This window comes from Aquarana catesbeiana, linkage group LG09 (assembly GCF_042186555.1).
Source record: "Aquarana catesbeiana isolate 2022-GZ linkage group LG09, ASM4218655v1, whole genome shotgun sequence".
Classification (NCBI taxonomy): domain Eukaryota; kingdom Metazoa; phylum Chordata; class Amphibia; order Anura; family Ranidae; genus Aquarana; species Aquarana catesbeiana.
Window position 1 is genome coordinate 218,038,554 of NC_133332.1, and position 23,053 is coordinate 218,061,606.

General features: G+C 41.9%; 1 protein-coding gene across 10 annotated transcripts in view; it reads left to right on the forward strand.

The window, feature by feature from the left end:
- Window positions 1-23,053, forward strand: part of CACNA1B (calcium voltage-gated channel subunit alpha1 B) — a 404,014-nt gene that overhangs the window by 259,160 nt on the left and 121,801 nt on the right. For 9 of the 10 annotated variants that reach the window (XM_073599719.1, XM_073599724.1, XM_073599718.1 and 6 more), the window contains 8 exons: window positions 1,048-1,160; window positions 5,438-5,550; window positions 5,672-5,803; window positions 8,090-8,162; window positions 8,575-8,692; window positions 10,664-10,731; window positions 12,151-12,257; window positions 21,518-21,580. In XM_073599719.1, the coding sequence (XP_073455820.1) occupies window positions 1,048-1,160; window positions 5,438-5,550; window positions 5,672-5,803; window positions 8,090-8,162; window positions 8,575-8,692; window positions 10,664-10,731; window positions 12,151-12,257; window positions 21,518-21,580 (787 nt within the window). The remainder of the gene's footprint in view (window positions 1-1,047; window positions 1,161-5,437; window positions 5,551-5,671; window positions 5,804-8,089; window positions 8,163-8,574; window positions 8,693-10,663; window positions 10,732-12,150; window positions 12,258-21,517; window positions 21,581-23,053) is intronic. The other variant, XM_073599726.1, reaches the window with a different exon arrangement.

Genomic DNA, 23,053 nt, shown 5'->3' on the forward strand with positions numbered 1-23,053 from the left:
TTGTTAATGAGCAGTAAAAGAGCTTAAAGGCTCCATTCACATTAGTGCATCTCCAAAGCCGCAAGTGCGACTTTCCAGTGCGACTTTGATCTGGCTTTATACTGAATGGATCTAAGGCGTATCAAACATCGCACAAAAGTAGTGGTCGCACCAATTTGGATGGATACCATTGAAAAGAATGGGGTGTGACTTTGATGTCCAAAGCAACATAAATAAAGTGTTGTTTTGTACACTTCAAATTAAGTGATTGAGGGATTGGTTGGGTTAAATCGTGTACCACACCGTCCCCTACCGCAATCACAAGGGACAGCTGCCGCAAAGGTAAAGAGCTCTGGCAGCTGTCCATTCCAGTGCGAATTTGACCCAATAGCTTTGGTGTTTAACCTAAATTTTTTTTTAACCCTATATATCAATGTATTTTGTCAATGGATATCAGTGGCGGCCCGTCCATTAGAGGTGCAGGGGCGCCGCCCCCCTAATCCATGCGCCCGGCCCCTAATCTACATGCAGGGTGTCGGATGCATGGATTCCAATGTATTTTTTTTTTTTGAAGCACGTGATTAGAGCCTGAAGCTCTAATTGGCTTGAAAAATGGGTGGGCTCGGGGCGCAGAGCACTGCGCCCTGAGCCAACCCAGTTGAGTGACAATAGCGCATTAATATTCGCTATTGCCTTCCTGATTCTCCCCCCGGCCATTTAGAAAGCGGTTCTTGAGACCCAATTGGCCAGGGAGTCCCAGAACACACTTCCTATTCGGCCGGGAGCGAGGAGCAACATCGGCCTTTTAAGGTAAGGGAACTGATCGCCGCTGTTCGTCTCCCACGGGGGGGGGGGGGGACCGATCGCCACCATCCGTCTCCTGTAGGGGGGGCACTGATTGCTGCTGTCCGTTTCCCACAGGGAGGGAGGGGGCAGTTTTGTTTGCCGCCCCCACCCCCAAAATAGTAACCACTAGCCGCCACTGATGGATATGTTATTTTTGTAAAGCAATACCAGAGATAAAATAAATAGATAGGGTTCATTTTAATTCTTGTTTGTTTTTTACAGATTTTGCAGAGTTTGTTTTCCTAGGCCTCTTTCTAACAGAAATGTCCCTGAAGATGTATGGTCTGGGTCCTCGACACTACTTTCACTCATCTTTTAACTGTTTCGATTTTGGGGTGAGTTTTTCTATCACTTAAAACACTGATCCATACTAGAGACTGAGAGCTGTCTATGACAGTTCAGTCACTGTGCTGGGAGCGTGCAGTGAGTGCTCTCTCAGCACAGAAACCTCGGCCGTCCATTGATGTATATATGCAGCATGTGGATGTTAAAGCCTACCCTCTTTACTGCTGTACATATGGGTTATGTGAGTAGCAGGAGGGTAAAGTGAAACTAAAGTCTCCTATCCTTTACAGCCAAAGAAGCTGCCAGTTAATCTCTGTTTGGCCTGCAGTTGCCATGGTGCTGCACATGTGATCACCTATGACACCAGCCAATTGATGGCTTGATAGTTTAGTTGAGAGCTAACATAAGTACACTGGCAACATTGACAGTTCTCACCAGAGGCATGCATTAAATGTAACTGTTTACATTTTGGAAAGTGTTTTTAATTTCACTTGAATACTCTAAAACTTCACTCAGATATCCAGTTATGTTTAGGATGAATTCACATTTTCTAATTGAGTAAAAATATTTCAAAATTATTATTATTATTATTTTTTTTTTTACTTAGGGGTAGAGTAGGGAAAGGTCTAACCTCTGTCAGAATTGTGTTGCTGGTTGTGTCGCTGCTAGGTAGGTACACCTTCTCTCTTTGTCCTGGTAACCATTGAAAGAGATTGTAAGTCCAAAATTCCACCGAATTTAATGGAAAAGGAGGTGTGGAGAAATCTACCAATAGCGGCACAAAACAAAGGAGATTTCCTCTTGCTTCCTGTAGTGTCTCCTAAACAGGAAGTGAAGGGAAATCTCTGATATGGAGCACAGACAGCACTCCATTAGTAAGACTTCTTGGGCACAGATGTAATAATTTACTAATGTTTATATGCAGGTTCAAGCACAAGTTGTGTAAAGAGGAGCTCCAGTCCACAATTATAAGGACACTTACTCATCCAGGGATCCAGCATTGTCCTTACCCAAGCCCGTTCTTCAATCAGCTTCGGGTGCAGGCGCCGGCATCTTAAGTTAGGGAAACCTTGTTTCACAGCCGGTTCCCGCTGTGCATGTGTGGGCCGCGCTGTGCTTTGTGAATGGTCCCAAAGTCTTCTGGGACCTGTTATGTGTCCCGGAAGGCTGCAAGGGCTGAACTTCGTCGATCTGAGCAGCAGGGGGAGTGGGTACCTGTCATAATCAGGTACCTGCTATCACCCCACCCTCCACAGCAACTTCCAGCAATTAACCCCTTCACTCCGAGCGTGTGATAATATGCAGCCCCAGTGGACTGTGCTTTTTTATGTGGGGCCGCATATTTGTGTAGAAAACAGCTGCACACCAAAGAATTAATCCAACATGTTTATTTCCAAAACATGACACTTGACAGCCACAAGGACAAGGTTACAGGACCCATGAGGTGACGCGTTTCACACTGAACACGGTGCTTCTTCAAACTATGGTTTTATCCCTATTATGGGCTCACCAGTATGGTATTTGTAAATTGAAATCATATCCCCTCTCAAGCGTCTCTTCTCCAGAGAGAATAAGTTCAGTGCTCGCAACCTTTCTTCAAAACTAATGTCATCCAGACCCTTTATTAGCTTTGTTGCCCTTCTTTGTACTCGCTCCATTTCCAGTACCTCCTTCCTGAGGACTGGTGCCGAGAACTGGACAGCATACTCTAGGTGCGGCCGGACCAGAGTTTTGTAGAGTGGGAGAATTACCGCTTTATCCCTGGAGTTAATCCCTTTTTTAATACATGCCAATATTCTGTTTGCTTTGTCAGGCTCAGCAATGGCATGCAATGCCAAGCTGCTGCTATCATTTACTAGGACCCCCAGGTCCTTTTCCATCCTACATTCCCCCAGAGATTCTCCCCCTAGTGTATAAATTGCATTCATATTTTTGCCACCCAAATGCATTATTTTACATTTTTCTACATTAAAACCTCATTTGCAATGTAGTTGCCACCCCATTATTTGTTCAGATCTTCTTGCAAGGTCTCCACATCCTGCGGAGAAGTTGTTGCTCTGCTTAGCTTAGTATCGTCCACAAATATAGAGATCGAACTGTTTACCCCATCCTCCAGGTCCTTTATGAACAAATTACATTGGATTGGTCCTAGCACAGAACCCTGTGGGACCCCACTACCCACCCTGACCATTCCGAGTATTCCCCATTTATCACTACCCTCTGAACTCGCCCTTGTAGCCAGTTTTCAATCTATGTACTCACTCTACGGTCCATACCAATGGACCTTATTTTGTACAGCAAAGGTTTATGGGGAACTGTGTCAAATGCTTTTGCAAAATCCAGATACACCACGTCTACGGGCCTTCCTTTATCTAGATGGCAACTCACCTCCTCATAGAAGGTTAATAGATTGGTTTGGCAAGAACGATTCTTCATGAATCCATGCTGATTACTGCTAATGATACAGTTTTCATTACTAAAATCTTGTATCTAGTCCCTTATCATCCCCTCCAAGAGCTTGCATACTATTGATGTTAGGCTAACTGGTCTGTAATTTCCAGAGATGTATTTTGGGCCCTTTTTAAATATTGGTGCAACATTGGCTTTTCTCCAATCCGCTGGTACCATTCCAGTCAGTAGACTGTCAGTAAAAATGACAAACAATGGTCTGGCAATTACTTGACTGCGTTCCCTACCCTGGGGTGCAAGCCATCCGGTGATTTAGTAATGTTAAGTTTCCCAAGTCTAATTCTAATTAGAAAGAACAACATACACATATGTGGTATTGCTGCGATCATCAGGAGCAGGAAAATTTATTTTGGGTTGTTCTTTGGTGGAATGTTTTGGTAGTAGCAAGAAATATACAGCTACATTTTTTTTTTTACTATTTTGGGCCAGTTTTCCTTTGATAATAAAATCAGGAGATTTCCATTACCATTTACCACCCAATAAAAGCCCAATTTGTCCTGAAAAAATGGGGTATAATCCACCTGGATGCACAAAGTATTTATGTAGATATGTACAGTTTTACTAACATTTTAAAGTTGCAAAATTGTGCTTAGGCATTAAGATTTGTTTTAACCCCCCCCCCCCCCCCCCAAAGTGGAGGGGAGGGGGGGGGCGTGCACAGAAGCGGAATTTCCCCTTTTGAAGTTCCACCTAAAATACCTTGAGTGTGCACACACGCAAAAACCTCTTCTAGCTACCAGTGTTTCAATTTATGCATGCATATGCCCATATGTGCTTGTATACATACACTTAAATTATTCCCCTCAAAAATAACATTTTCTATTTTGTTTTTACGGCTCTGAGCGCATTGATGCATAACAGATCTTTCTCCCCATAGACAACAATACATCTTTAAATTGATATGATGGATAACTGTGTCAACCCCAAATTAATATTTGTGTCTGTGACAGTAAACACTGTGTGCATCCATCAGTGACATGTCATGCATTAGAATAAACACATGATGTAAACACATAAAAAGTAGTGATTCAAAATATGTACATTTGAATTATAACCACAGGGAAAAATTATTTAACTAGTAATAAACGTAAAAAGTCCCAGTGCTGCTCCTTTTCACAAGTAGTTTAACCCATGTGCTCAAGGTTCAAATCCGTGTTTATATATCCACCAATTCGTGATTCACCACCACCTTCCAAAGTTTGCACTCATCAGAAAGCAATAATCAAATCACCTGGATTAGTTGTTCCTTTTGTAGAAGTATGCCCCGGGTTTCCCAACAATTGTAGCAATATAAATTCCATATATCTCCACCTTTCAGTGATTGTAAATCCTCATAGAAAACAAACGACCATCATTGCGCAACATTCATTACTTTATTTTTCTATAAACCATGTATAACAAATGTGCACTCACATGGTATGGTGCCTTTAGACCGGCACAAGTCTAGCCAGCGTTCCGAGCGGCGCCTCTGCTCGCCGTTCCGTCTCCAGGAACCGGCGTGCGGTGCAAGCCTCAGTTTTGCGTTGGTTAGGGGCGGGATATGACGTTGGCGCTGCTCACTAGAATCTAACAATACAATTTTCATCATGATTCAATCATAAAGATTGAATTACTGGTGATTATTGGAAATTGGTTCAGTGACTTTATCTTCATGCAGGATAGTCATGTGAATACAGCAGCAGATTATGAGAAAGAAGGCAGAACGGACAGCGGTGGTGGTTCTCCAGCTTTTTCCCTCTTGCAAGATCATAATGAAAACATTTAGCTTGTTTGTTAATCGCCTTCGTCAATCCTCCTCTTCAGTTCATGATTTTGTAATGCAGTATCAATGCCATTTTACTGTGTGTTGTTCTTACAGGTGATAGTGGGAAGTATTTTCGAGGTGATTTGGGCAGCAGTAAAACCAGGGACCTCTTTTGGGATCAGTGTGCTTCGAGCACTGCGGCTTCTCCGTATTTTCAAAGTCACAAAGTAAGAGCTCCATCTGCCTATGGTGTGACCCCATATTGCTCACGGTGGTCCGGCCATTAAAAATCATGCTGTGACCTGCACATGCGATGTGGGTTATAAACTTGCTGCTGGTGTTTTGCAGGTACTGGAATTCCTTGAGAAACTTGGTGGTGTCCTTGCTGAACTCCATGAAGTCCATCGTCAGTCTTTTGTTCCTTCTTTTCCTCTTCATCGTGGTCTTCGCACTTTTGGGGATGCAGCTTTTTGGGGGACAGTAAGTGTCAGTCATAGTTTTGGGGATAATTTCCCTTCTTTTTAGACACATGTTACCATGATTAGTGTAACACATAGCATGGCAGTACGTAACCTGAGGCTCTCAGATATGTCTTTGGGAGTGCAGATATCTCACCACTGGAGTCCCTAGAGATATAATACATTGTTAGATTGTTAAAAGTGTATATTTAGTTAGTGTTTAGTTGTGTTTGTAATGTGGAAGGGTTAGAACTCCTGTCAGGTTTTTACTGCCATCTCTGTCCCTGCTAGGGAAATTTGTCCCTTCTGTTTGTCCAGGCAACCATAGTCACTAGGACAGAAATGTTTACGTCGGGAAGCTTTTACAGTTGTCACTGAAATAATAGAAATCTTCCAATGGGGACACTTGGAGAGAGCTCACCTCACTTCCTGTTGTGTGGGGCAGATAGTGAAGAGAGAAGGGGACCCAGACAGAAAAAAAAGAAAAAAACACTTAGGCCTGTTTCACAAGGGCTTTGGCTTGTATTATAGCAGTGTGAACAGCAAGCTTTGACAAAGCATTTGCAGAGCTTTCAGCGAGCTTTGTTGAAGATTTCAACGTACCATTGAACCTCAGTTTGTAAATGTTGAACACAGATTCTAATAGGATTGTCACTTGAATAAGCTGCTAGCAGGCTTCAGCAGACTTTCAACAAGCTTGAAAGCTTGAATTGTTGAAGCCTGCTAGCAGTGGCAATCAGCACTCCCATTATGATCTGTGTTTACAATTTACAAACTGGAGATGAATGGTACTTTAAAAGCTTCAATATATCTTGTCAAAGCTTGCTGTTCACACTGCTCTTATACAAGCTGAAGCCTGTGTGAAATGACTTTACTGCAGTTTTAACCATTCCACAATCTAATAATACAATGTTTTGGCTTTATATACACTTAACTCCCCCAAATTACCCAACATTTAATGACATCTTCCAAAATTGAAATACCAAAGCTGTATAGACTGTAAACCTTTTAAATAAACCTGTCCCTACCCTAATCAATTCAAACTGAGCATATGATGGAAAAATACGTAAGCTTTAATCTACATGTCAAAACAATGAGCTTATGCAGAAAAAGATAGATGAAGTCATATGCTTGTATTCACATTCAGAAACTGGTAGATGTTTTGCAAGAACAGTTTCTTGATAGGGCATCAAAATATCAGACTTCAAGAAACCTCTAATTCCTAACTCTCAAGCTGAAGACTCAGACATAGAAAAAAGCAAGCCACAAAGACAAAGTTAGGGTCCTTTCACAGGTGCAGTCCGCCCGGCAGACTCTGCTTTGCGGCGGACTCCCATTTGATCCCTGCTGAGCAGGCGGATGACAGGTCGATCTCCGCTCACTGTGCAGAGACGGACGGACTGTGTCAGAGTCTCGCTCTCCTCTGTGGGGAGATCGGATGAAAACGGACCACATGTCCATTTTCCTCTGATCTCATCCACCAGTCGGGTGGAAAAAAGGGTCACCATTCATCTGGATTTCACGGAAAGAATCAGATCGGACAGTAGCGGGTGTCAGCGGACATGTCACTGCTGACATCCACCGATCCATAGGAGTGAATGGAGCATCCGATCAGGTCTGCCTTAAAAACTGACAGGCGGACCTGATCAGAAAGCCTGTGTGAAAGGGGAGTAATGTGCCCGTACACACGAGCAGAAATTCCGCCAGCAAAAGTCCGATGAGAGCTTTTGGTCCGAAAATGCGACCGTGTGTATGCTCCATCGGAATTCCACCCAGCAAGAGATTGAGAGCATGTTCTCAATTTTTCGGTCGGAAAAACTTCCGATCTGAAATTCCGATCGTCTGTACCAATTCCGATGCGCAAAATTCCTAGGCATGCTCGGAAACAATTCGACGCATGCTCAGAAGCATTGAACTTCATTTTCTTGGCTCGTCGTAGTGTTGTACGTCACCGCATTCTTGGCGGTCGAAAGTTCAGCAAACTTTTGTGTGACCGTGTGAATGCAAGCCAAGCTTGAGCAGAATTCCGTCGGAAAAACCTTCTAAGATTTTTCCGATGGAAATTCCGCTCGTGTGTACGTGGCATTAGAGAGAATCCGAAATACTGAGTTGTCACTGGAACAGGTATAGAAGGGAATCGTTTAACTGTAACACTTGTTTCAATGACAACTGTTTTTAGAAAGGATTTTCCTAAGTTTCCCTATCTAAGCAATGTTAACTATTTTCTACTTTATGAAATACAAAAACAAAAGTTTGGATTTAGACATGCTTTAAAATAATGAATGTATAACTCTGTCTTGTTATTCAGATTTTACTTTGAAGAGGAAACAAGAAACACAAATTTTGACACCTTCCCCACTGCCATCTTGACAGTTTTTCAGGTGGGTCTAATGATGTTGTAGCTTACATTTGGGTTATTTGTTGTATATGTTGACTTTTCTGTCTGTCGTAGAACTACAATGAAAAAGCCTGGACTGCCATTTTTATTGTATTCTTTGGTGTCTCTGATCTTAGTACCACTAGGCATTCCCAAACAACACACTGATGAAATGATTTGCATCCTGCCTTGCTGTGCTAGGTTACATCGGGGATATTTTTTTTTTTGTATGGTATCCCTCCCAGAATCCAGAAAATATACCGGAGCAACGTTTTGGTCCCATTATCCACTGTTGTCTGACTTGCTGTGACTGGTCATCACTAAGCCACCAAATAATGTTCTTTAGATTTTCTGTCTTACTTGTGAAACAATGTTCTTCTCTGATCTCTTACTTATGCCAATAATGTTGCTTGCAGATCCTGACAGGGGAGGACTGGAACAATGTCATGTACTTTGGAATCGAATCACAAGGGGGTGTCAGCAAAGGAATGTACTCCTGTATTTACTTCATCATACTGACCCTGTTTGGAAACTGTATCCTTTGATGCCAAGATAGTCCAGTCACTTCAACTCCCATTCCTATAAGCCCCTTATGGACCAGAGCAAAGTAAAGCGGGACAGTACAATTACAATACAGGTCAACACAAGAGGGTTCAGAGGGCCCTGCTTGTGAGAGCTTATCTAAAAAAGGAGCAAGTAATACAAAAGGTAATAATTGTAAGGGATGAGCTGATGGAGAAAAGTAAAAGTACAGTTTTTAGGTGGAAGTGGGGCACGAGTGCCTGAAGAGATGGGTTTTCAGGGATAATAGCTTACAGAGTAGGAGATAGCCGAACAGATTATGTTAGGGAGTTCCAGAGGAAACAAGAGGCTCTTGAGAAGACCCGGAGACGAGCATGGGAGATGTGATGTAGGAGCTAGAGAACAAGAGGCCTTTGGAGGAACAGAGAGGACAATATTTGGGTGATATTTTGAGATGAGGTTGGTAATATAGTTCAAGGAAGAGTTGTGGATGGCTTTGTATGTTGTTGTTAGAATGTAGAATTTTATTCATTGGGCTAGCAGAAGTCAGTGACTGAATTGGCAGAGAGGGGTTGACGGTCACTGAATGGTTGGTAGGGTGGATAAGTCATGCTAAACTGTAAAGGGTCAAGAAGGTTGTTATCAGTGAGGTGGTAGCCCAGATGGTTGTAGACTAAGTGTTCTAGAAGTTTGGAGGTAATCTGGAGCAAAAAGATGGGTCCTAGTGGGGTCCATTGAGGGCTTTTTAATTATGGGGTGACCAATGCTTGTTTTAAATAGGAGAGGAGGGGAAGCTGCCAGTAGAGAAGGAGAGATTGGATATGTGAGTTAGAGAGTGCAGAACAGAGCAAGAGGGTGACCAGAGTAATTGTGAAGGGATAGCATTCAGAAGTAACAGGGTTAAAAGAGGAAAGTGTTGAGTATGGTGGTAGACCCTAGTATGTTAGGTGGGGGAGATTACATTTTAGGGGGGCATATTTATACAGAGGGAAGTCTTGCTGGAGTTTCGTTTTACGCCACACTCGTTCAAGAGCGTGGGTGTGTCGTTGTAGCGGTTGGGGACTAATTCTATGTGTAATAAATGGATACGGGAGTCAGGGAGGATGGGAGTGACCTGTTGTAGACAGAAGTAGCGAGGCTGGGGTGAGATTTTTTTCACAGAGGTAGTGTGTTGCACAGTAGAGAAGAGAAGGGTTAAAGCGGCAAAGGTTTCTACGGGCAACTGATTGCTGATTGGGAGGATAGGGGGTGGAAGACAGGGAGAGTGTTAAAGTGGGAGTAAACTAATTGCGGCTTTGGCTGTGAATCCAGAAGGAACACGGGTGAAGATGGATGCCTTGTCAGCGGTGATAGCTCGCCGCTGGAAGGGCTTCATCCTAAGGTAAGTTTCACATAATGCATACTAGCACATTATGGCTTTATCTAGCAGGTTCCAAAAAAAAAAAAAACACACAGCAGTTTACTACCACTTTAAACTGATAAGGCTGTGATCAGATAGAAGAAATGCTGTGTTGGAGCCATTTGAGGCCTTGAAAGACTTGTCATCAGGGGCATGCCTTGAATTTAGCATACACAGTGCCTGTGCTAATAGACAGAATGTAAATGAAAACAGTGCAGAAAACAACATTGGTATGTTTGATTTATGCATTTTTGCTATTTTGAGATTTCTTTTGGGAAATCGTTAAATTGGAGGGTTTAGTTCTGCTGGGAATACAACATATTCATGCTTGACTGGAAAGTGCCTTTAAGCAGAAACTCCAGCTGGTAAACTATCCTTGTTGAAGGGTTACACCTTAAAAAGGCGATGCATAGACACATCGCACCAACGTGCAGGACTGTGACGTTTGGGACAATCGTGTTTGTTTATAGGCTTCTCTATCCATCACTGCTTACAGTACTTTTCGGTGTCTGTACTAATACTACAACATTACATGTATAATATTATGCGTGCAAAATTTGTTTTCAATCCTTATCCTGAATCAGACACCCTCCTGAATGTATTTTTAGCCATTGCTGTCGACAATCTGGCCAACGCACAGGAACTTACAAAGGTACAAGGCTCACTGATGTAACCCCTAATTAAGTGACATTTTGTTTGCTAAATAAAGCATTGTGTATCCTAAATAACTGTCTTTAAAAATACACGTCTTCATCTTTTTTTCACCTTTTGTTGTATCTTCGTTTCAATTTTCTTTATTAAAGGTTTTGCAAATTATACAAAATGGCATGAACAATCAGTCAGCAATCATATTTTCTGTCAAATGACACAAAAGTGTTGTACAGAACACGAAGAAAAAAGGGAAAAAAAAAAAGGGGGGGAGGGGGAAGGGGGGGTTAACAGGTGAGTATTAGTACGCTCTGTAAACATAAGGACACTAATGTTGACCTGTCCTTAAAGGGTCTAGAATAACATATCATAAAAGTTCCATATAACATTAGTGTTTATCAAAATGAAAAAATAAAAATAGAACTAAAAAAATAGAAAAGATAAAGAAGATAAATTTGCCCCGTAAGCGGAGTACTCTTAACTTCTTGGTAATATTAAATCAAGTTTTAGTACCTTTAGTATATCTCAGTATCAGGGCTCTTGGCGCCAAAGGAGGTTACGCCTTTAAAATTAGTTTACCTTGTTCCTCCATCGGAGCCAAGGAAAGAGAGGCTCCATAGCTCTCCACTTGTATCCACAAGTAGAGTCTTTTAAACATAGAAAGAGAAGAAAGGGAGGGGAGAAGAGAAGTGGTTTAAAGTAAAGTTGAGAAGAAGGAGGAGGATGGGAAGGGGAGGAAGAGAAAAAAGATAAAGGTCCAGAATCCAAAGAAGAAGCCGTTTCCCTCAGCCTGGGTCCCCCACCATACAGTTATTGAGATTATGGGGCTTGTAGGTATTTGATCCAGGGGGACCACACCCTGTACCTTTTGTTGTATCTTAGTGCTGCTGATCCCCTGCAGCTTCTTTGCAGCCACTTCCTGTCTACATGTACTCCAGTGATGGCTGCATGGCATTTCTGGGGGGATGGGGGGGTCTTGATGGTGACCACAGTGAACCATGCCTCTGCAATACTTGGTAGAATGGCCACTTGTAGTTTCCATCAAAAGTAGATGCCCAACTTGGAGGCAGGGTCAGAGCGTTGTCACTCTATAAGAGGAAGTGCCTGAACAAAGACCTTCATGGCGAGAGCACCAGGTATTATTTTTAATGAAAGCTGCAGATCTAGAAAGGTATAAAATGAGATTTGATAATACATTAACATGTTAATGCTTATATGAGTGATTGCGCTTACATAGGCTTTAAAATATCTAAAAAAATGGAAAATGCATTAGGTAGCCACTCTAATTCAACTGGACTTTTTAAACAGTATTTGTATGTAAACTAATTGGTTGCTGTAGGTAATACCTTTGCATAATGTCTCCTTTCCCAGCTACTGGCCCCATGTTTCCATGTTGCTAACCTAAACAGTATGTTTCCTGCAGGATGAGGAGGAGATGGAGGAGGCTACCAATCAGAAGCTGGCACTCCAGAAAGCCAAAGAAGTGGCAGAAGTCAGCCCCATGTCCGCCGCCAACCTTTCAATCACAGCGTAAGGAATCGCACCGTTTATGGTGCACATTTTACCCAAATATACAAACTTTTCTTGGAAACGCTTACACTTCAAGCACATGATCAGAGGTAACTCCTAAGCAAGAGGGAAGGAAAACAACTTGGAAAAAACAAGCTGTTATCCATTTCCTATCATGAGCCTGCACTGGTGTAACAGGATAAAGTAGGAAAAAGTACCATTTACAAAGCTGAATATCTTACTGGTTGGTGGCAGTGGGGCACAATTTAAGTCTACATAAAGGACACAATTTAAAAATACATTGGGGTTGATTTACTAAATAGACTGTGCACTTTGCAAGTGCAAGTGCCCCAGAGTTTAGTAAATGAGGCAAAGCTTTGCTTTGCAAAGTATACCCAATCACATGTAAAGAAAAAAACAGCATGGTTGAACAATGGAAATCAGCAGAGCTTGCCCTCATTTTCTAAGCTCTGGGGCAACTGCACTTCCAAAGTGCACAGTCTATTTGCCTTTAGTAAATCAAACCCTTTGTTTGGCATCTCTACTTTATTCAATACTTTAGAGCACATTGATGGTAATTGTATGGCTGCGTCCCACTCCGGCCTGTTTCTAGCCATTGATACCAATATCCCAAAATAGTAAAGATTAGCCTTTACATAGTTGGTTGAGAATGTTTCGTTGAAATTTAGATTCAATTTTACCTTTGTCTCTCAAAGAACAAATGCTGACAGTTTATATGAGATTCCACCAACCTTTAGATCCCATTTTTCATTTATTTTTCTGGCTGGTTGACAGCAAAGAATCCAGTGGATTTGCACAGTCCTGGGGTGACAGGAAGGGTTGGGATATGTAGTTCCTCAAAAGCAGCAGGCCTCCTGGTTTTTCTAGCCCTTACCAGACAGTTTTTAGGTCCATCCATATTGCAGACACAGGCCTAAATCCATAACTGGCACCAGAGTTCAGGACAATCTGTCAAAGCTCCCTCCAGCACATAAAAAGATTAAAAAGCAGATATGGACGTCAGATGGATGGTTTTGCTGAGCAGATGGCTTTTTTTTTTTTTTTTCAACTAGTGATGAATCCAGCAAGACGGCTGCTTAACTCCCTGTGTTGTGCTGGTGCTCAGTACTGCGTTTTCATTTTACACCCAGCACTATCAATGCACATATCTATTTCAGAGTTTAACCACACATTATAGAGAGCCAGTTATGTAAAAACAGAACTCTGATGCTACCGGCTTGTAAATTTAGGAATCAGGATGGGATTTCAAACCATTTGTTTTAAATCCCTGCTGTACAGAGGACTGAAGAGTGAACAATGTGCTGTTCTTGGCATCAGAAGTTGGTCACACCAGTGCTAAAATAGCATGTGTTTTAAAAAAAAACAGCAAAAATAAAGTCATCAGGGTCCCAGCAGATAGAACAAAAGCCCTTCCCATGCTGAGTCCAAGACATATCAATGCTTTCCCAACATAGAGGCTGGAGGAGAGTAAAAGGATGGCAAAGCATGAAAAATATAATTCCCGATTACATGCTCATAAAACCTATTTCGATTCCGGAAAAACTCATTAAAGTGTATCTTTAGCTAACACATTTTTGTTTAGATGAAGGTTTGAACCCCTGTCAGATTTTTGTTGCTGTGTGTGTTCCTGCTGGTAAGATTCACCATCTTTATTTGTCCTGGTGACCATTGTCACTAGGGTAGATAGTAATTGTGAAAATGTTATAGTTGTCACTGGAACAGAGGAAATCTGCTAATTACGATACCGGTTTTGTTGACAACCCTCTAAAGTTATCCATAAACTAATATCATGACCTGCATAAACTATCCATTCAACTTATATACAATTAGGCAGGCCGTTACACTAAATTGGTAGATCTAAAGGATATTGGACATGTAGTGAGCTTAAGGCCTGGTGCACACTAGTGCAAGCTTAAATGTGACTTTCGCCGCACAGAATCGAATGACAATGGAAGTCACATTATTCTCTATTTTGCCCTTTTGACAGGAACCATGAATCAGACCGAGACAGAAGTAAAGTTAAATCACACTTGTTTAATAATAATAATAATATAAACAGAGTAAGCATAGTCAAAACAAGCCAGAGTTCAGTAACCGGATCGGGTAGTCAGCCAAGCAAATGTCAGAGAGCCAGAGATAAACGTAGTAGTACAGCAAGCAGGATCAGGAGCCAGAAGGAACGTCAGCCCAGCAAGTCTTCAACAGGAACGCAGGAGAATGTCTCTGTGATGTTAACAAAGGCGAAGGCAGAGATCAAGTGAGCTGGATGACTTTAAGTAGGCAGGACTGACGAGCAGAATCAACAACAGCTGGGTAACTGTGGAGAGAGATGGGAGCTGGCAATTAGCTGACAGCAGAGCAGCCAGCTCAGAGAAGGAAGGGCTGAGCCCAGCCCTGACACCTTTCACATCAATGGAGTACAACATGGCGTGTTCTCAGAAAAGGGTCTGGTGCTACTTTGGTATGATTGCAGCACAATTTTGTCCCCTGTAGACTTCAGTAGATGCGCACCCAAAATGCATGTACTGTACATATGTTTTTTACATGTTTTCATATTAGGGAGCCCACGCCATTTTTTTTTTTTGCTGTGAGGTCCCCCCTAAAATCCATGCCAGACGATTTTGGGGGGGACCCCATGCCATTTTTTTTTTTTTTGGCACGGGGTCCTCCTTAAAATCCAGCCTAAAGGCCCTGGTAAAGATTGGGGGGAGGACCCCAACACTTTTTTTTAAATTTTTATTTCTACTGACAGGCTCCTTTGTTTACATTCTGCTGTCAGCCGGGATGAGTCATTGGGTGTTAGGATGCTGGTGGGTGCCAGCCTCTTAACACCCAGAATCCAGTCTCCTACCACTACCAAAAAAAAGTGGTAGTATGAAAACGCATCCAAACGCAACCAAGTCATCATTGCAGGGAAAATTCAATCAAATAGCTTCACTAGTGTGAACCATAGCCTAAGAGGGATTTTCCCTACACTTTGGACAGATTTCTTATAATTTCTTCTGTTTTTGGAATGGGACGTAAAGGCCATTCTCTCCATTGAAACACAGACAAAAAAATCTAATTGGGGTTCTAACCATTCCCTATGCCAGCGGTTCTCAACCTGGGGGTCGCGACCCCCTGGGGGGTCGATTGCCCATTCTCCAGGGGGTCGCGAATGCTGGCCGAGACAGACCCGAAGTTACTGCCTGAGTCCGTCCGTCTCGGCCAGCGAGATGTCACTTCCTGGAGAGGAGGGACTACACGGAAGTGACGTTCCGTCGCCGCCATCTTGGTACTCTCGTCCGCAGTAAGGCTTAGACTTAGAAGTCGGCAAGCGGACATCTTTGTACACCCACCGAAATCCGCTTGCTGCGGACGAGTGTACCAAGAGGGAGGCAATGAAACTTGCTGAAGAAGAAGAACACCTGTGACTTCTGGTAAGTCAGACACACAGGAAAAGCTGACAAGACAACATTTTTTTTATTATGGAGATATATATATATATATATATATATTGATGGGCACAGTGGCTGCATTTGATGGCACAGTTGCAGCGTTTTAATGGGGGTTTTTTTCTGATTGTTTCAGTTTGTTTGTGCCCCCACCACTGATTTATATATAAACGTTGCGGTTGATTCCTCAAAAGTGGTTATTCCGTGCCAGTGCTAGATACACAAAGTGTATAGCTTCCAAACATGTATCTAGCACTGGCACGGAATAACTACTTTTGAGGAACCAACTGGGACGTATATATATATATATACGACGTATATATATAAGAACATATAAGAATATATACGTCCCAGTTGGTTCCTCAAAAGTAGTTATTCCGTGCCAGTGCTAGATACATGTTTGGAAGCTATACACTTTGTGTATCTAGCACTGGCACGGAATAACCACTTTTGAGGAATCAACCGCAACGTTTATATATAAATCAGTGGTGGGGGCACAAACAAACTGAAACAATCAGAAAAAAACCCCCATTAAAACGCTGCAACTGTGCCATCAAATGCAGCCACTGTGCCCATCAATTGTCGCCACTGTGCCAGCAAACGCCGCCACTGTGCCATCAAATGCAGCCATTGTGCCCATCAATTGTCGCCACTGTGCCAGCAAACGCCGCCACTGTGCCATCAAATGCAGCCATTGTGCCCATCAATTGTCGCCACTGTGCCAGCAAACGCCGCCACTGTGCCATCAAATGCAGCCACTGTGCCCATCAATTGTCGCCACTGTGCCAGCAAACGCTTCCACTGTGCCATCAAACGCAGGAACTGTGCCCTTTAATTGTTGCCACTGTGCCAAACGCAGCCACTGTGCCCATTAATTGTCGCCACTGTGCCAGCAAACGTCGCCACTGTGCCCATCAATTGTCGCCACTGTGCCATCAAACACAGCCACTGTGCCCAACAATTGTCGCCACTGTGCCAGCAAATGCCGCCACTGTGCCCTTTAATTGTTGCCACTGTGCCAAGGGCAGCCACTGTGCCCATCAATTGTCGCCACTGTGCCAGCAAACGTTGCCACTGTGCCAGCAAACGTTGCCACTGTGCCATCAAACGCAGCTACTGTGCCATCAAATGCAGCCACTGACCCCTTTAATTGTTGCCACTGTGCCAAACGCAGCCACTGTGCCCATAAATTGTCGCCATGGTGCCAGCAAACGTTGCCACTGTGCCATCAAACGCAGCTACTGTGCCATCAAATGCAGCCACTGACCCCTTTAATTGTTGCCACTGTGCCAAACGCAGCCACTGTGCCCATAAATTGTCGCCATGGTGCCAGCAAACGTTGCCACCTGTGCCATCAAACGCAGCCACTGTGCCCTTTAATTGTTACCACTGTGCCAAACGCAGCCACTGTGCCAGCAAACGTCCCACTGTGCAGCCACTGTGCCCATCAATTGTTGCCACTGTGCCAGCAAACGCCGCCACTGTGCCAGCAAACGCGACCAGCAAAAATAATTTTACTGTTAGGGGTCCCCACAACTTGGGAAATTTTATCAAGGGGTCACGGCACTAGGACGGTTGAGAACCACTGCCCTATGCTCAAAAAAAAAAAAACATGAGCCTTCTCTCCTTCTTCCAGAAGTGAACTGGCAAAGTGGTCCTCCAATTGTGAGAAAATCAATAAGAATTCCCTAATTAAATTTTTGACATTGGGTAGGATTCTCTGCCATGTGTAAATCATTGTGGTCTAGTTAACCTTATAATGACTGAACATATTTCCCTTTTTGATAACACTGGCATAATTACAGAAAGAGTGAAACAGTAAGGGGCCCACAAATTTCTATTAAGGGAGCGTTAAGCTGGTCATACATTATATGATTTTCTTGTTCAATTTCCTTTTAATCCATCTTCAACTATGTATTTCTAGGGCCTGTATGATTGCATACAAATTGAAAGTGTTTAAGTTTGAGCTCATATTATACGGTTCTGATAAATATAAAGGAAAAATGAACAAGAAATCTGTATAATGTATGGTCATCAGGCTTTGGCATCCAACCTTTGCTGTTTATTGCCCCTCTGCCAGGTCACACCTTTGAATACCTGTTTTTAGGTTTCCAAAGGCCCATGCATTTTATTATAATATTTTTCTAAGAAACATATGGCCATTTCAGGACAGAGATGCTGTAACAAGGCCTTCAACTTGCATTACCTAAAAATAATTTATCATCTGTGCATAGCGCTAGAATTAGCACGCACTGCCAATTAGTTAAAACTATTTTTAGTCTCATTTGATCTGTCATCAGCTAACTAACCCCCACCAAGCTCTAAAATATCAAATCATATTGTCATTCTTAAGGCAACATAGATTATTTTTGTAAAAACACTGCATTTAAAATAAATATATATATCTTACTATCCTGTGAGCTGGTGGAAAAGTGATTTCCTCACCTAAACACCGGCCAAACAAACAAGATTTATGAGGATGAGTCAAAGTGATAAAGAGGATCTTTACTCAATGTCAAGGGACCTAACAAGTTATCAGGTGACAAATTACTGCCTAGCACAGACATTGAAGCCAATTCTAGTGGTAGGGGCAGCCAACAATGACTCACTTTTTCACGCTTTTATTAATCGATATATTAACATTGGTTATAAACTCCACTTAACAATTTTATCGCCAGAGGCTTTTCAGCTTTGTAAATCTTGATTTTATGGGGAGATGTTAAACTATATATGTCATGAGGGATGTTACTGCTGTAATTACTCTGGAAATGCTAGTTGACTGGCTGTGTCTAATTTCAGTATTTCTAGTCAACTGCTCCAGGTGAGCGAGAGGTGACTGTAATAAAGTCCAAGCATTATTGTGACAGCCAGACACCTGAAGTTTTAAAGCCCAACTGCAGCCAAAACTTTTTTTTTAGTTTTTAACCAAATGGGTAAGGATCACAGCCATTGTGAAGATTTTATTGTGTCCTCATTCCTATCATGGTGGCACAGAATAAGAAACAAGGAGGATTCAGTTGTCACCAGAATGGGAATACATAGAGCGAAAAAAAGCTGTGAAAGGTGTTCTAATGCTGCGTACACACGACCGGACTTTCCGGCAGAAAAGGTCCGACGGAATCATTCCATAGGATATTCCGATCGTGTGTGGGCTTCATCGGACTTTTTCTTTCTAAAATTCTGACGGACCTAGAAATAGAACATGTTTTAAATCTTTCCGACGGAATCAATTCCTATCGGGAAAACTGTTCGTCTGTATGCTATTCCGACGGACCAAAAACGACGCAAGGGCAGCTATTGGCTACTGGCTATTTAACTTCCTTTTTCTAGTCCCTTCGTACGTCATCGCGTTCTAAACGATCGGACTTTGGTGTGATCGTGTGTAGGCAAGTCTGTTTCAGCGGAACTCCGTCGGAAAAACCGTCAGAGTTTATTCTGACGGAAAAACCGGTCGTGTGTACGCGGCATAACTCTTTCATAGGCTGGCCATAGACGAGTCAAAAAACATATGAAAATTCTTGGTTGCTTTTTTTTTTTCTCGCATCATTAGTGTGCCAGCTGCGATACGCATTTTTTGTGCCCCAGTGGAAAGCACCTGATCGAACATGCTATGCGCCATTTTCGTCTTTTGGATTGGCAGAACGTTTGGTTTTCAACTCATCTATGGCCGGCCTTACTGTAAATTTTTTGTTGCTGTTACTGCCACTATCAAGGAAATAACACATCACTTGCTGCCCATGTGATACCTTGTCACTGGAACAGGTCGTGTGGGTAAATCTCCCCCACAGGGACACAAAGAGCAATAAAAAAAATAGACAGACCTTTTAATTTCCTGTATAAAAAAAAAAAAGTTTTGGCCAACAATTGGGCTTAAGGAAAAAGACTGGCAAACACAGCCTTCATAATTTTCTCATGACAGGTGTTCTTTAAAGGAGAGAATCAGGAGTAAGGGATGATGTAGATATTTACATTCATGTCCCAAAATGCTTCTGGATTTAGAAAAAAAAATGACCTCAAGAGTTTCTATCTAGACCAAAATACAAGGCACACCACGGAAGTGATACAGACAGGCTGCTGGCCTGAAGAGCTGACACTTTCTATGATTTGCCTTTTGTTCTTTTCTGGTTTGTATACTTTTTCTTTTCTGTTTATTTTTCCCTTTTTTTTCTGCTCCTATTGTGGTCCTTGTACTGTTCATCATAATTCCCAGCATGCCCTATGGATTCCTGCCAGTGTTCCTCAACCAGTGACTCTACTTTCATATTGCTTTTGACTGTATGCATTAGGATGAGCTATCAAAGCATGGGGAACAACAATATCCACTTGGAAAATTAAAGTGTATAAAAACTTGAGAACAAAAATGCAACATATTGCAGTTTTTCAATCCTTAGACTTGATGGCTATATCAGTTTTCAATCTAAAAAAAATTCTGCAAGTACAGAAAAATAACTTGATCCAGCCAGAAATCCAGTGTCCTTGCAAAGTCTTGTGCACTGAATTGAATTATCAAAAAATGTTACCAGCCTTCCCAGTGCTCCTATGTGAACTACAGAACACCTCCCCTTATATTATGGAAATGAGGCAAGGGGGAGGTGCTTGGTAGGGTGACAATACTGCTCTTCAATAGATACAGTACAGTGAGCAAGTATTGTCATCCTAGTACAAGAAGTGTGTTACTGGAAGAATCAAAAGGCCAAAATAAAATAGCTGCAATATATGACATTTTTGTTCTTGGGTTTAGATTATTTTTAATGCGGGCTGTGATTGAGTATAGTTGTCAAGTGGCCATGTTTTTGCAAGACAGAGATCCCCATTTTGCAAACTATCCTGCCAGGCAGGGGTTAAGTTCCTGCCATGTGAAATCCACTTTCAAGTGGACTATACACAGTAGGGTATTAAAGAAATTGAATACATTTTATTATTAGCAAACTTATATGTGAAGGCCCTATAGGAATGGAAATTGCAAAGGGGAAACAGACATAGTAAAGATTATTAAACTCCATCCAAAACTTTACATTTTTAGTAGAGTGATGAATTGTTAAAACCTGCAGTTCATTTCTGTGTTCCCATCTTTGCCTTAGGCAGTGAATGGAAGTTTCTCCAATGGTACCATAAAAACATTACAGAAAGTTATGGCTAGGTTTGGGCTTTATTCTATATGATTGATGCTAAAGTTATGTTTGTAGAAATGGGGATATAGAAAGACAGATGGGGGAGACAGAGAAAGTGAAGGAGAGAAATATGTGTGATTCTAAATAATGGGGGATAATGTAGTGGTTATTAGTGTCTTTATTTACGGTAGATGGCGCTATCGAATTCATATGATAAGGCAGTGAAAAAAGCAGTATTGAGCAGTAACACAAAGCAGCCAATCAGATTTTAGCTTTCATAAGTTAGATCTACAAAAGGCAAATTCTGCTTGGCTTTTAATTTTAAGCTCTTTGCCCATCTTTGTTTTTTTTAAAGATATGCCCATCAATGCCTGCCTAGTGTACCCCATTCTTCAACACATTTATAATCCTCTCCCTTTTCATATACTCAAATCCTCAGTCTTTTCTTTTTATCCCACAGTTTTCCTTATCCTTTTCTCATCCTTGGTTTCATTGTCCTCCTTGTGCAGCCCAAACTGCCCTGGTATCCCTCCCCCTTTTTCGTTTTTTTATTTTCATACGGTGGGAGAGGTTCAAGGTTTTAGTCCACAACTCCTCAACTTTCCACCCCACAATGCTCACCCTGGAGTAAAACATTGATCCCCTTCCGTTGTCCTCATGTCCTTTATGGTTTGATGTATTTTATTTCTCACTTTTTCTTTTCTTGCATGTGCAGTTTTGTAAAGCAAACTCGAGGTGCGATTTCTCGCAGCCCATCTGTCTGCAACGTAAATTTACCGTGAGTTGCCCTATGTTACGATATTCACTGTATGGAATTCTGGTTTGACAGTATCTATATATGAACAAAGATGAAAAATTCTATATATATGTAGAAAGTGTATATATATATATATATATATATATATATATATATATATATATATATATAAATATATATTTATATATATATATATATTTATAGACTTCTAGCCCCTTCTTTCCCTCACTAATCAAACTTTCATTCTCTTTGTGTGTGCCAGTCACTGTATGCTGAGTGGGGCACCATGCAGGTGTTTCATTGCTTCAAACTTTCTGAACTTTCACTGCATTGTTTAGAAGTTTTCAGCCATTCACCTCATTGCTGTCCAAAACTTTCATTGTTCACTCATTCACATTGCTTCCTTCTCCTTCCCAAACTCTTTTCTACCAGTTAGAGACAATGGTATCTATGTAATCACCTCTAATGCTCCATTCCCCCCCTCCTAATTAAAGTGGACTTTCATCTATATAGTATAGATGGCCACTTTCTTGGATTATCTCTCTGTTTGCCTAGAGTGGCTGCTTTACTATGTACAGTATGAGCGAGAGATGTTTTGTGGGCATATATGAATTATCAATCTTTTAGGTTTAAATCTGTTTGTTTCTTTTAACGTTTGAAAATGCATCTTTTTTTTTTTCCTTTCTTCAGGCTGCCTTCTGCCTTCTTCCGTACTTCTCTCTTTCCTTCCCTCTTTCCCAACTCTCCTTCTAGTCTCTCTCCTTCTTTTTCTCACACTTTCTTCCATTCCACTGTACCTTTCTTCTTACTTCTTTAGCTATACTTTTTCTTTCTTTCTGTCTTTTTTTTTGGGGGGGGGGGGTTGTTCCTTACAAATCTGTGTATTACTGTCCGGATGATAACCCAACAGGTTCAAAGAAGAATTCCATTTATGGTAATTTGTACAAAGTTATATTGGTTCAGCTTGGACCAATGAATCTATGCATATACAATACCAATGTGATCCCTCTAGAAGCTGGAAAACACTGTAGTACAGCCCCCAGAATTTCCACTCGTCTGCTCGCAGTAGGCAAGTGGAAATAAGCTGAGGGATAGTGTGGAGCCGCATCGGAGGGGGGGTTGAACGGGAGCCAATTCTCCTTCCAGCCTGCGTCCTCTATCATTCTCTTAGCAGGGCCTGGCATACAGTGAAATTGGGAAAAGAACTAGATGAGGTGGGGGTGGGACAGACAGGAAAGGGGGTTGGGCAGGAGCTGTCAGAGTTTACTTTTCCTATTAACAAGCTGGTGATTGGTTGCTCGGACCGCCTATAAAACCAATCACCAGCTTGTTAATAGGAAAATTTAACTTTGGCAGCTCCCACTCCCATGTCCAGTGCTGTGCTCTGTTGTACGTCTCTCTGCATCCTAAATCAGTGTCACTCTCTGATTTGAATTTTTTTAATGCTATATTTAATATAGAATTACAATATTTACTTAAAGTGGTTGTAAAGGC